Genomic DNA, 12,195 nt, shown 5'->3' with positions numbered 1-12,195 from the left:
AACCATTTCGGGGGGAAATGGATTGAAATGGTAGTAAAGAATTGTTTAAAAGGCCAAATTAATGGTATAATTTTTCCTCTTTTAGACTTCTAGCTTGACATCGTTAACATACATGCTACTCTTTTGGCTTGTCATTACCCCTCCCGTCCGCCGGAGGGCGCCCAAGGTCGGGCAGTCCGCCGACGACAGCCGATGATCTACCCCGCATACAACATCAGACGGCGACAAGTAACGAGTAAATTTGACGGGGACGCCGCGTTTTCGCCACATTGACGCAGTCACATTCCAAATTTGTCGCGTTTTGATGCTCTCCCCCTGACGCCAAGTGTCCTTTCCGCCAGTTAGATGTAACTTTCAGCGCCAACGTGCCTGTCCGAGTTGTTAGCCGTTAGCCACTAGCATCACAAGGGGCATGAATTTGAGCCAAAACGCCGGCCTGAGGCCGGACGAAGCTCTCATGGTGGAGAACGCCATCCGGCTGGCCATCGACTCGGTGCTCAACGTCCTGGACGGCGTCAACGGCGGCCGCTGTCGCGAGTACCAGCGGATCCTAGCCGACAGGGACAAAGAGATCCACCGGCTGCAGAGGGAGATGAGCGCCCTGCGCCGCCCACGGGGGTGCGCTTCGTGCGGCCAGCTCAACCGAGGAGGCACGCCTGACCGTTCGCCTGGATCCGGAAACGCCGAGCGGGATGCCGAAGAGGAGCAGCCGCCGCCGCTGTACTCCGAACCTGGCTTCTGTACGTCAATTCATATTTCCCCTCACTCTTTTATACAATTTATTGACGTCTCTAGACGTTCAATCCGTTTTGACCGGGAGTAGCGACTGGACGTTCGAGTGCTGTGTCATATCAAAATAAAACGCTATCTCAGTATGGGCCGGTTTATATCACGAAAATATTTGGATTTGTTTTAATTTAAGGGCCAAAAACAAAGAATCTGCTTGCTTAGAGCACCATTCAAGCGTCAACATCTCTGATAGACTTGTTAAATGTGGATACAAAGTTTCATATCGTCCTCTTTAAGTATGTATACTCACAGCCAATTGGACATCTTGAGGCTAATTGCTACAATTACTACAAGCAAGTAAGTAGTACAAATTAGGCGCTATCTGCTGGCCGAAATCGGCATTTTAACGACTTTTAAAGGCATGTAAACTCAGGAGAAATAGAACGTTTTATAATATAAAATTTATGTCATACATCTTACGCCTTACGGAATCCTAACAATGTAAATTGTTGCAAATTGGGCGCCCGCTGCTGGTTGAAATATACATTGCCCGAACAGGTTTACAGTAATGATGACTATAGTAGTTTTAAACGTTACTATCTGGCAATGAGTTCAAGGCTTTTGTCAACCCTGTTAAATATATCAATACGGGTTATCCACAGTGAGCCTTTTTGATGCCCCGTCGTCTCACGCCACCTCCCCGACTCGCGCCTCGCCCACCCGCCGCCAAGCGGAGCCGTCCGCCGCCTCGGTGCCGGGCGTCAAAGACGAGCCCTGCGAAGTGGACGCCATCCTGGTCAAACGGGAGCCCGGCGAGGAGAGGCAGCAGCACCCTGCCGGAGGTGGAGGCGGAGCTTGTTGGGACGCGGGTAACTCCTTGGACGCCAAACTGCCGGCCATTTCCACAAAGACTTTTATTTTGTTTCTGATTGGTCTATGCTTTTTCCAAGAACTGGAGTTGAGAGAAGTGATGACCTGCGAGCAAGCCGACGGAACGCCCCACAACGCCCAGGCCCAGCAACTCAGGTGATTCCACCGGGATACACTAGCGCAAAATTAGCCACATTAGCCGTAGGGACAATTAAGGGTATTCCATTAAAAAAGCCTGGGTGGAGAACATACATAGTCCACACAGGAAGATCGGAACTCACCGGGGGTTGAACCCTCCATTTTAGAACTGTTAGGCGGACCGCTTAATCCCTTTTCCACTGGCCGGTCCTCGAGAACAGATTAAATTTTAATGGACTTTTTATAACTGGATTAAAAGCCCTGAATATTCAGTTTTTTATAGATCTAAAACAATGTTTATTTAAGCTTTTTTTGAAATATATTTTTAGATTTTACAAAATGATTTTTGAACTAAAAAGAAAGAAAAAAATGGATTAAAAAATGACAATGATTGGTTTAAAAGGGGGGAAATCAGGAAATTGAATATACATCTATACTCTTCATTTTAATTTGATCCTAAAACAGAAAGTTGGCACTCATCATTTACTTACTTGGGCCGCACAAAATGATGCGGCGGGACACATTTGGCCCCTGGGCCGCCACTTGGACACCTGTGATTTAAAATGTATCATTTTGTGATAAAGCCACACAAAACAAACCATCGTTCGTGCGAGAGTGAATGACAAAAGTCGTCACGGCAAGACCAATGAATTAATTAATCTTTTCATTTTTATCATGTAGATCACAGGTGTCAAAGTGGCGGCCCGGGGGCCAAATCTGGCCCACCGCATCATTTTGTGTGGCCCGGGAAAGTCAATCACGAGTGCCGACTTTCAGTTTTAGGATCAAATTCAAATGAAGAGTACTTTAGATGTATATTAAATTTCCTGATTTTCCCCCCTTTAAATCAATCATTGTCATTTTTTAATCCATTTTTTCTGTGTTTTTTAGTTCAAAAATCATTTTGTAAAATCTAAAAATATATTTAAAAAAAGGTTAAATAAACATTGTTTTATATCTATAAAAAAACTCAATCAATATTCATGGCTTTTAATCCATTTATAAAAAATAAAAACATAAAAATAATATCTAATATGGTCCGGCCCACGTGAAATGGAGTTGACGTTTGTCCCAGTCTCAAATTAAAGACACTCTTATACAAAAGTAATTAAAATGCATACATCTATAATATCATCATAGCCTTATTACTTATTAAAAATGCTTACAAAACATATAGAAACATCCCATAATAAATCCAACAACGTTAAAAGCGGCCTGCTAACCAACCCGAGTCTGACACCCTTGATGTAGACCATTCAAATGGCTTTTTTTGGTTCTAATTGGCGGCCATTCACATCCAGTATATTTGAACTGTGTAGTCAAGGTTTTGTTTGTTGTCGTATTAAATGATGGCGTCCGTCCGCGCTCCCTCAGGCACAAGAAGAGGCGCGTCCCCACGGCCCAGCTGGCCGAGGAAGCCCAGCAGCAGAAGCGGGCGGCGTGGCGAGCCGCCTCCCGCCGCTACTACGCCCGCAAAGTGGCCCGCCAGATGGCCGGCCCCGCCCACTTCTACCACCCGCTACCCTCGCGCTACCCTTCTTCCGCGCGCTACGACGGCGCCCGGAGGCGGACGGCGGTGGCGGCGGCCGGGGGCCCGCCTCCCGACGGGCGAGCGTGGCCGGCCCCGTCCAGGAAGTTTCACCGCACCAGGAACACGGCGTACCCGTACCGCGAACCCCACCCAGAGGCGGCGGCGGGGGACGACGGAGGAGGGCCCGAGGAATTTTTGCCCAGTTGATGACTTGGACAAAAACAAAAAACTTATCCTTTTCCTTCCCAGGGCCTCAAACTCCAATTATTTTGGGGTTTTATGAGGTAGAATGCGGGTGCACGTGAGTTCCTTCACAAAATATCGGAATTCCATTTCAATGAGGCCACTGAGGTTCATTGACTCGCTGGCTAGCTTCTTGACGAACAGAGCTAACACTCTCATGCTAGCTTGCTCTCTAAGCCATTAGAAACGAAATATTGGAATCCAGTGGCGGTCCGTGCATTTTCTCGTAGCGCCTTCAACGAATCAATCCAACCCTCCAAAACTATTTTATGGCTATAAAACCTCTACTGCAGCTACAGCTGCGACACATAAAAAATCATCAATAAATCAATGCACAAAAATGGGGTAAAATCCACTTCCTAGCAGCATTTAATGATTAAATACAAATACTGGAGCTTTTCAGACATTACAACCGGGCCAGGGGGGGGGGTGATTTTCCCGGGAAAAGACAGCGATGAACGTCAATGGTGTTGACCGCCCTTTCTTAATGATGTCCATTTTTTTCTGGAAAATTCCATCTGGAAACTAGCTTTATGAGCAAATCTGCAACCAAATCCATTTGTTTTCCTCCGTCGGCCATTGTGGGTGGACTTTGCGATCTCTGGCTGGCTCACTTTGGCTTTGGTCCGCCTATTAGCCAATCATAGTTGGTGATAGCGATGACGTCTCCCTACGCCAGCGAAATGGCCTTGGTGTCACCATATCGAATTCTGATTGGTTAAAGCAACAGTCTTATCGACGCTTGTTTAATGCAGCAGAGCCCGCAGAACTGATTGTGAAGGCTTTGAGGTAGATTTCTGACCTTTGCAACAAATAATGGCTGAAATGTGATTGGTTAAATGCTTCAATATGAAAACACACTTCTGGAAGCAGTGCAACTAGGGGGAAAGGAAGCTAACAGACCATTTGGAATTATTTCATAAGTATTGATGGACAAAATATAATATATGATCCAGATATTTCTTAGGCCAGCAGAGAAGGCCCTGACGGCCCGCCACTGTGAATGGAATCCATTTACATTCCAATGGAATCACGTTTCGATCGAGCGATTGACTTTGGCTAGCTGTCGTTAGCCTGAGCTAAGCTACCTTTGTCAGGTAAGTCTTTATCCACAAAATATTGGAATTAGTTTCAAACAAGTGACAAATTGAACTGGGCTGACTTCTTGAAAAGCCTTCAACTTACTAGTCCATCTTTAAAAGTTCATTGAAAACCTATTTCTTCAAACGTTGAGCTTTTTATCAATTTGTTTGATAGCCGTGGTCGTCGTCTGAAATGATCCATTTGGGGTCCTGAAAGATCGATGGCAGTTTAAAAGCAAATCACTGACTTTGAATTTTCACAATTGTACTCTCTACTGTATATATTAATAAAGTATTCTTTTTAAAAACCCTATCGAGTCAATTTACAGAATATAGATTGAATCAATGCAGAATTGAAATGGATTCAAGAGCGCCCCTTTCGTCCAAAAGTTGTCATTACATCAGGAAGTCATGTCTTAAGTTAGTTTTGCTAGCATTCAAATGATACTATCCAGTTTTGAATTTAAATGAGTTATTTCATTCAAAATGTTTAGAAATAAATCAGAAACCTGACGTTTGATGACCTATTTGTTTATTTTTACACAGTAAAAAGTTCATACTTGCTAAATGCAGACAGCTATTATAAATTATAAACTCTTTCACTGACAATAGATGTCGAATGATCCGCTAAAGAAGGGACAAATATTTTACATATAAATGAATACACTTATTTACAATTATATACTGTAATATTTTATGCTGTGTTTTGTCCTTCGCGTTTTTCTATTTAAGAAATCGAAAATAAACAAAGAAAATGAACACAAAAATCCCTAAATATATTTAAATTTTTGCCCGATTAAAAAAACGAAGGCAAAGGACAGAAGATATATTTGAAATGAAGTTAACTGTATTTTTTAATAGGGTTTCCGGGGGTCTTTAGAAGACAGCCGTTGCAATTTGATCCGCTCGACAGCTGCTCGCCTGGAACAGACGCATGCAAGGTTGGTTACTGGAGGTCTCTCTTCTGTCAACCTTTTTTGCTTTTAAACCCCAAATAACCTTCATTTTATTCCACGACTTCCTCGCAGATGTGACGCATCATTTGCACGCATCTCGTCAGCCTGCAGAAGGAACCGAGAGGGCGTTCATTTGGGCCCGACCATCCATCCGTGCATCCGACAAGTGGTAAAGATGTATGTACATATTTTCAGCTCCTGGAACAAGACGGGCTCAAAAAAAGAGAGAGTTGCTCGTGCGCATGCGCAGGCGCCGCTTCCACACTGCGCGCATTAAAGGCCTCGATTGTATCACATTATCCGCTTGTGATGCTCTTGAACGCCTCGCAAGCAGGACTAATGTGCTTTTCCGTGTTTATTCACCATCAAATACACTTTGAAGGCGATGAATCGAGCTCGTGTCTCTTTCTAGTCGCCATTGCGCCTCGTCGAGGCGCTTTCTGTTGGACGGAGTCCAAGAAACATGCTCCAGTTGAGTTTTTTCGCAGGAAATCGCGCATTTTTTAAGACTAGATGTGCAAAATGGGGGGGATTTATAAGCTTTGTTCTTATTTTGAGCAGGTGGAAAAGTCATTCTGGCGTCAGGGCGCACCTCGACAACTTTCTGCTCAGTTTCGTCGACTTTTAAGTCATTTTAAAGTGGGTTATAAACGCCTGGTTGTCTAAAGGACTGGTGGATATCCTGAATGGAGCGTTTGTTATGTCTTAAGTTGCTTCAGGGCTGAGCTAGGCACTCAAAAGCTTCCTTTTTGGGGCTCGGTGGCGCGAAGGCTGACAAGTGCGTCTTACGTTTAGCCGTTGGAATATGGAATAGACCAAAAATATCTTCCCTGCCAGGGGGCGGGATTACTGGAATCACGAGGGCCTTCTTTTGATATTTTGGGCATTGTAACTGACAATTTGATACATAATATTGAAACGGTATTCTATTTTGCCTTCCAAATGACCATTTTGCGCACTCAAAAGCCTCGTTAAACCTTTAAAAAATGGTCTCCCCCAATATGCTCACCCCTACACGTTTACGTAGATGGACGTGTCCTTTTCATTGCAGGGATTGCTGGGAAGAAGGAAGAACCAGTCGAGCTTGGGTCGTAGGACAAGACACTCCGAGGTGCCAGATAATCACTGAAAAGGTAGGAATTGGCCTGGCATTTTGGGGGAAATTGTGTCCAATGTCGCTAAGGAGCACAAGTCGAAGGTGTAATGTTGACGTTGAGGCCGAAAAAAGCGAGTTGTAACGACTAATTTGAGTGGTTTGTTGACTTTTTGAACGGGTGAGGCCTGGGCGCTTGCGTTCGCAAGCTAACGTGCAGGCGCGGCTAGAGGGAGCCAAAGTCGGCAAATAAGGAGACTCAAGGCCTCCAGTTGGGGCTTATTTAGCATTCAGAAAACAGCCAACAAGTCCGGAAAACACGCCATTGTCAACGTTGTCGGAGTTCTTTCCACTTTAGCCACGACTGCCGTGCGTGCACTTCCTTGTTCGAACAAACGCATTGTTACAACTTTCCCCCCAATGACTGACATCAAATTCACCTCTCAAATGTTCGGTTGGACGTAAAAAGTGCATTCGGGTCACAATGATGAACTTTAACGTGGGGGTTTTTAGTGTTTAGCTTAGTTTTTTTAGTGGTTAGCCAAGTTTCGGGCTATACCTTCAGAGCTCAAGATGGCTGTCAATTTTTTTTCTGCTAACAGGTGACGTCAAGGGGCTAATTAGGACTTCCATGGAACGAGGAATCGAAAATCGAAAGACTTTATCATACACAGCTGCGTATAAGGAAATTGGCGACTTCAGATTTCAGATCCCATTTGAGTTGAAGGGCAATTTAATGAGTTTACACGGTAAATATATTTGCAAATATTTAGGAAAAAGTCCACTTCTCCTTGAGTGACTGACAAACAAATACCTGCCAGAGTTTGAAGTCAAATTAGTGTCAATCACAAAATCTTGAGGAAAACGCCCAAACTTGCGTAACGCTACAAGTTTGATCCTGTCCAATCAAATTCAATGATGAGATTTCATTTCCAGAGGTTTAGCTCGTTGAGGTTGCCAGACGTCCAATCCACTTGAAGTTGGAGTGCACGTTGACTGTCTTCTCTTGACGGGAGACCTCCGCACAATCTGGAAACCAGAACATAACGACATTAAAATCCGATGAATCTTTTCTCCAACCAACTTTGAGAAGCCACAAGATTTGACCCTAACCCTGAGTCAATCAAATCATCGGTTGAGAAATAAGCCAGTTTTGACATGATTTTTAACGTCAATGTGTTGACGATAGCAACACCGCCGTCTTTTCGCGCTTTTTTTCCACGATTTGAAACGACTTCATCACCAGTGGATGCCCAATTTGGTGAGAGCGCCGCTTCAAATGGATTGGCCATCCGGCGGTGGCGGCAGAAAACGAGTTAAACGGTGTCCGACCGGGCCCTGATTGATTAATGGTTTTACATTCAATGATATATGGATGCGAATCAAATTTTCCCCACTGCAATTTTGCCTTTGGTCCACAATCTGTGGTGCTGAAATCCGTCTATGTTGACTTTTCTGCCCTCTAGTGGACACGCGCGGTCACTGCGTTTGCATCGCCTACGCCCTGCAGGCTGCTTGGTGCTGAAACGCTGCAGAAATAAACGTCGCCTCGTTCTGTTTTAGAGCCGCGCGCCAGTTTGAGACTCGTGAACTCCGGGAAGAGGACAAATCAAAACCAGACGTAAGTGTCGGCTCGTCGGTCGCCCCCAAACCCCCTCCCCCCTCCCCGCTAACGGTCTAACGGCGGCCGGTCCCTCCCTCCTCCCCGGCGGCAGGCAGCCATGTCGGACGAACTGATGGAAAATGACCGCTCCAAGCTGAAGAGCGGCATGATCCAGGCCATAAAGTGCCTATCCTCCATCTCGTCGGCGGCGGCCGCGGTCAACCCCATCTTCGGCGTGGCCGGCGCCCTCCTGCGCGTGGTCCTGCACTACGTGGACGACGAGGACATCGTGCAGCTGAAGCGCCAGTTCGGCGAGGTCCACCGGGGCCTAGATGACATTTCGCGCAAGAACCATCAGGTCCTGATGGCCATCCGGAAGGAGACGCTGGACACCCAGTACAGCTCGGTGGAGGAGAACCTGAAGAACCAGTTCCGCAAATACATGGAGCTGGTGGAGGCCCTCCCCAAGCACCGCCAGGCCAAGAAGGAGGACTTCATCGAGGCCTACGCCCGCAACAAGGGCGACCAGAATCTGCACACGCTCTACGACGGCGTGATGGGGACCGTCAAGCTCTTCAGCCGCCCCATCCTGGAGGTGAGTCCCGCCTATGTCGGCAAACGGCGACTGGCGACTGGCCACCGGTGGCCGTGCCCGGTTGCATCGCGTCAACTCGTTTGCCGCCCTTCAGGTGTACCTGACGCACTCTGGCGGCGATCGTACCAGCATGGAGCGCTTGTGCACGCGCCTCACCTACTTGTTCTGCATTGGCCTCATCGCCCTGATGGGCTACAGCGCCCTCCTCGGGGACGACGAGGAGGGCATCAGCAAAGAATGGGCCAAAAATATGCAGCACGTGGAGGAGAAGATGCAGCAAATGCTGGCCCAGTGCCGCCGCTGAACCGGGTACCTACACCAACCCCCAACCCCCCCCCCCCCCCCCCCCCCCCCCCCCCAAAAAAAAAAAACCACTAGGCCTCCCGTCCTTTTCCGCCACCCGGGGGTGTCCCAACTTGGCGCGCTTTCGCCCTGTTTTGTTTCCCGTCTTTAAATCCCCGAAGGGAAAATTGGAAGGTCAAAAGCGAACTACTCGGTCAGTAGCTAACCGCCGCGTCGTCTTTAGAAAGAATTTCACAACGGCGCTTTGGACACCCTCAGCCAAAAGGGACGGGAGGCCTACCGGCATCAACCCCGGGACCAGAAAATTCCCATTTATCTTTTATGACCTCAAAATGCACTACAAAGTGGGTGGAGTGGGACCCACAAAGTTATGCTACAAGTCCAAAAACGTGATTATATCGGCTTTTTTTCCTATTAATCTTCTTTTTTTGGGTGTAGGGTCTGAATTTCCAAAAATCAGTCACACCAAAGATGTTTTTCTTCAAGTTAGCTCATATGTCAACACTAAATAAGATGGCACTCGCATGTTCCGGACGTCAAACACTACTTACTTAAATATCACTACGTTTTGATGATTTCAAATGTCATTCCGCTTTTTGGTCTCCATAAGCCGGCGATATTGAGCCCGTCCTGCCTTATTTTCCGTCAACGTATTGCAAAGTCAAGATACGGCGGCCATTTTGAGCCTCAAAGTTTTTATTTTTTTACGAATAAATATGCTACATTTTAACTGCTCGATGCCTGAATGAACAGTTAACTGATGTACCTAAAGCATTGGAGGACATAAGTACAGAAAAATAGTATTTATAGAAAAAAAAATGCACCTAGTTAACATAAGAAATAAATTAAAACTCAAATGTATTTTTCAAAAAAATGGATATAAAACGTAGGAATAATTAACTCCCGCCTCATTAAAATCATTTTTGCGCCTAAAATTTTCTACCCTTTAACTATTCTAACATTTGGTCCTGAATGTGCATTTTTCTAAATGACATAAAAATAGTATCACGAATAAAAATACAAAAAATTGAAACATTAGACAATTCTAAAATAAGTTTAGTAATTATACCATTCTAAAATAAGGTTTTGGAGCAGGAGCGTGGTCATGGTTAAAGCGGTTGCCAGCCAATCACCGTTTTGATAGAATTATTTTCATGCATGTCCTCCAATGCTTTTTGATTCAGACATTGGGCCTTAAATTTGTTACTTTTTTTAAACATGTGTTGTGGGGGAGGGGGAAAAAGGGTACTATATAGGTCTATCATAATGGGTTTGATTCTTATTGTATGGGACTATCTTTCCTGTATTTGCACGTACTTAAGCACCTTCACTGCAAATAAATCCGAATCCATGCATACAAATCAACTTTTTCCTCTGTTCAAACTGCTTGCTTTTTGAGACGCTTGCCTGCCAATAGAACACCTTAACCATGATTAAATCAATCAAGCAACTATTTTAATTCACTTAATTAACTTTAATTAGTTATTGTTATCATTTCATGGAATTTTTAAAATTATATTAATAAGGGGAAAATATAGAATATTGAAATTTTAAGTGTAGTTATCACACTTGTCCAGCAGAGCCTGTTATTTTCCTCACCATACCTGCTCTGTCGGTTAATGTTCACTTTCTGGACATGTCAACATTTGATTGATGGAAAACAATTAGATTTAAAGACGACGTATTTAGTTTTAAAAGAAATAGACATAGACGTAAATATAAAATGAACATTGGGGAGCAGTTTTGTAAATGCCCACCAGGTAGTACTGTTTCCCTCCAACATTCAGGTGACATTGAGTACAATGACTTGTAGTTTATTTTCACGGGAAACTGATCATTTCATTGTTTTCTTTTTTCCTTCACCCTCAAAAACTATTTTTAACGTTTTAATTTCATTTTTCAAACACTCATAACAAAAACAAATAGATAATTGGGCCTATCCACTCATTTCTATCCCGATAGGCGATTACCATGTTGTTGTTTTTGACGATTCTGGCCATACAAGACACAAATACTTCCGCATTTGTGTGAAGATAATCCAAGGGTGCAATTTGACAGGTTGTCCACACGGCCCGCTCCAATATTTATAATTTTTACTCACAGGCCGCTATCGATGGCGATACACGCCCAATCTATTTGAAAAGGGAGGACTTATTCACTTTTTTTTTGCCATTGACTGCGATAGACGTCTGATCTAGAACTGGCTGGCAATGAGTTAAAAAAATCATTTTGTAGGCGGGCATCTTTGTCCAGTTGTAATATTGTAAGTAAAAATTAGGAAGGGGCAGAAGGGCAACGAATGTTGCCATAAAAACAAATCCATCAAGTTTGATATAAAAAATGGAAAAAAAACTGAATAATTTTCTAAAATATCTATTAAAAAAGACTAATGACAAAGAGGAAATAGTGTGGACATTAATAAACACAATTTAAATAAATGTTGAATTAAAAATGGAAAAGGGTTGGCTAAAAATGAATAAAATATTGGAATCGTGTCTATAATTTATTAAAACTGCATTCAAAATGTCTAAAATCAGACAATTTCGTGTTATTTAGCAACATTTTCAATTCTAAATCAAATGAATTAAATACAAAATGAAGATAAATTGACGCCTTTAGATTCAAATATCAAAGTCAACGATTATTGTTCCAAAATGATCTTGTACAAATGCCAGGTTCAATTGAAACAGAGCGATGTCTGCCCTGCCCTGCCGCCCCTCCCAGCCTAAGCGGATCGGACGTCTATGGGCGTCAATGCGGACGAATGAGCTGGAAGGCACGTTTGTGGTGCTGTGCGCATTTTGACAAGCATTTTGCGCATCCGTCCTTTCGCCGCCGTCCATATCCGACATTTCCCCCTTGATCTCAAATGGTCTTACCTGAAATCCATCTTCCCATTTGACGGTTTTCACAACTCCAAAGGTCTGGCAAATCAAGTCATCCAAATTCTCTTCCAAAATGGCCAACTGGACCTTCAAATCCGTCTCGGTGCCTGGAAAAACCATTGTAAAATGTGACGTCTTGCACTCTGTTCTTTCTTCCCCTCCCTCCC

General features: G+C 44.3%; 2 protein-coding genes and 1 long non-coding RNA gene across 5 annotated transcripts; 2 read left to right on the top strand and 1 right to left on the bottom strand.

The window, feature by feature from the left end:
- Positions 1–161: 161 nt before the first annotated feature.
- Positions 162–4,904, top strand: LOC144073529 (uncharacterized). The gene is made up of 4 exons (XM_077599458.1): positions 162–740; positions 1,392–1,598; positions 1,680–1,755; positions 3,112–4,904. Exons 1-4 carry the CDS (start codon positions 413–415, stop codon positions 3,473–3,475), a joined length of 975 nt encoding a protein of 324 aa, XP_077455584.1. The 5' UTR covers positions 162–412; the 3' UTR covers positions 3,476–4,904.
- Positions 4,905–5,870: 966 nt separating this feature from the next.
- LOC144073351 (protein rapunzel-like) lies at positions 5,871–9,178 on the top strand. Of its 3 annotated transcripts, none has more exons than XM_077599103.1 (5): positions 5,871–6,020; positions 6,601–6,682; positions 8,206–8,263; positions 8,358–8,840; positions 8,935–9,178. In XM_077599103.1, exons 4-5 carry the CDS (start codon positions 8,364–8,366, stop codon positions 9,142–9,144), a joined length of 687 nt encoding a protein of 228 aa, XP_077455229.1. In that variant the 5' UTR covers positions 5,871–6,020; positions 6,601–6,682; positions 8,206–8,263; positions 8,358–8,363; the 3' UTR covers positions 9,145–9,178. The 3 variants fall into 3 exon arrangements, with proteins under 3 accessions (XP_077455229.1, XP_077455228.1, XP_077455230.1); XM_077599102.1 differs by having other exon boundaries at positions 8,109–8,263; XM_077599104.1 differs by lacking the exon at positions 5,871–6,020 and having other exon boundaries at positions 6,589–6,682.
- Positions 7,353–12,173, bottom strand: LOC144073353 (uncharacterized). The gene is made up of 2 exons (XR_013300062.1): positions 12,023–12,173; positions 7,353–7,671 (listed from the first exon to the last, which is right to left on the bottom strand). It is a non-coding gene; the product is annotated as an uncharacterized LOC144073353 (long non-coding RNA).
- Positions 12,174–12,195: the final 22 nt, after the last annotated feature.

This window comes from Stigmatopora argus, chromosome 4, assembly GCF_051989625.1.
Source record: "Stigmatopora argus isolate UIUO_Sarg chromosome 4, RoL_Sarg_1.0, whole genome shotgun sequence".
Lineage (NCBI taxonomy): Eukaryota > Metazoa > Chordata > Actinopteri > Syngnathiformes > Syngnathidae > Stigmatopora > Stigmatopora argus.
The sequence above is the reverse complement of the archived record's forward strand: the minus strand, read 5'-3'. Positions and strand labels throughout refer to the sequence as shown.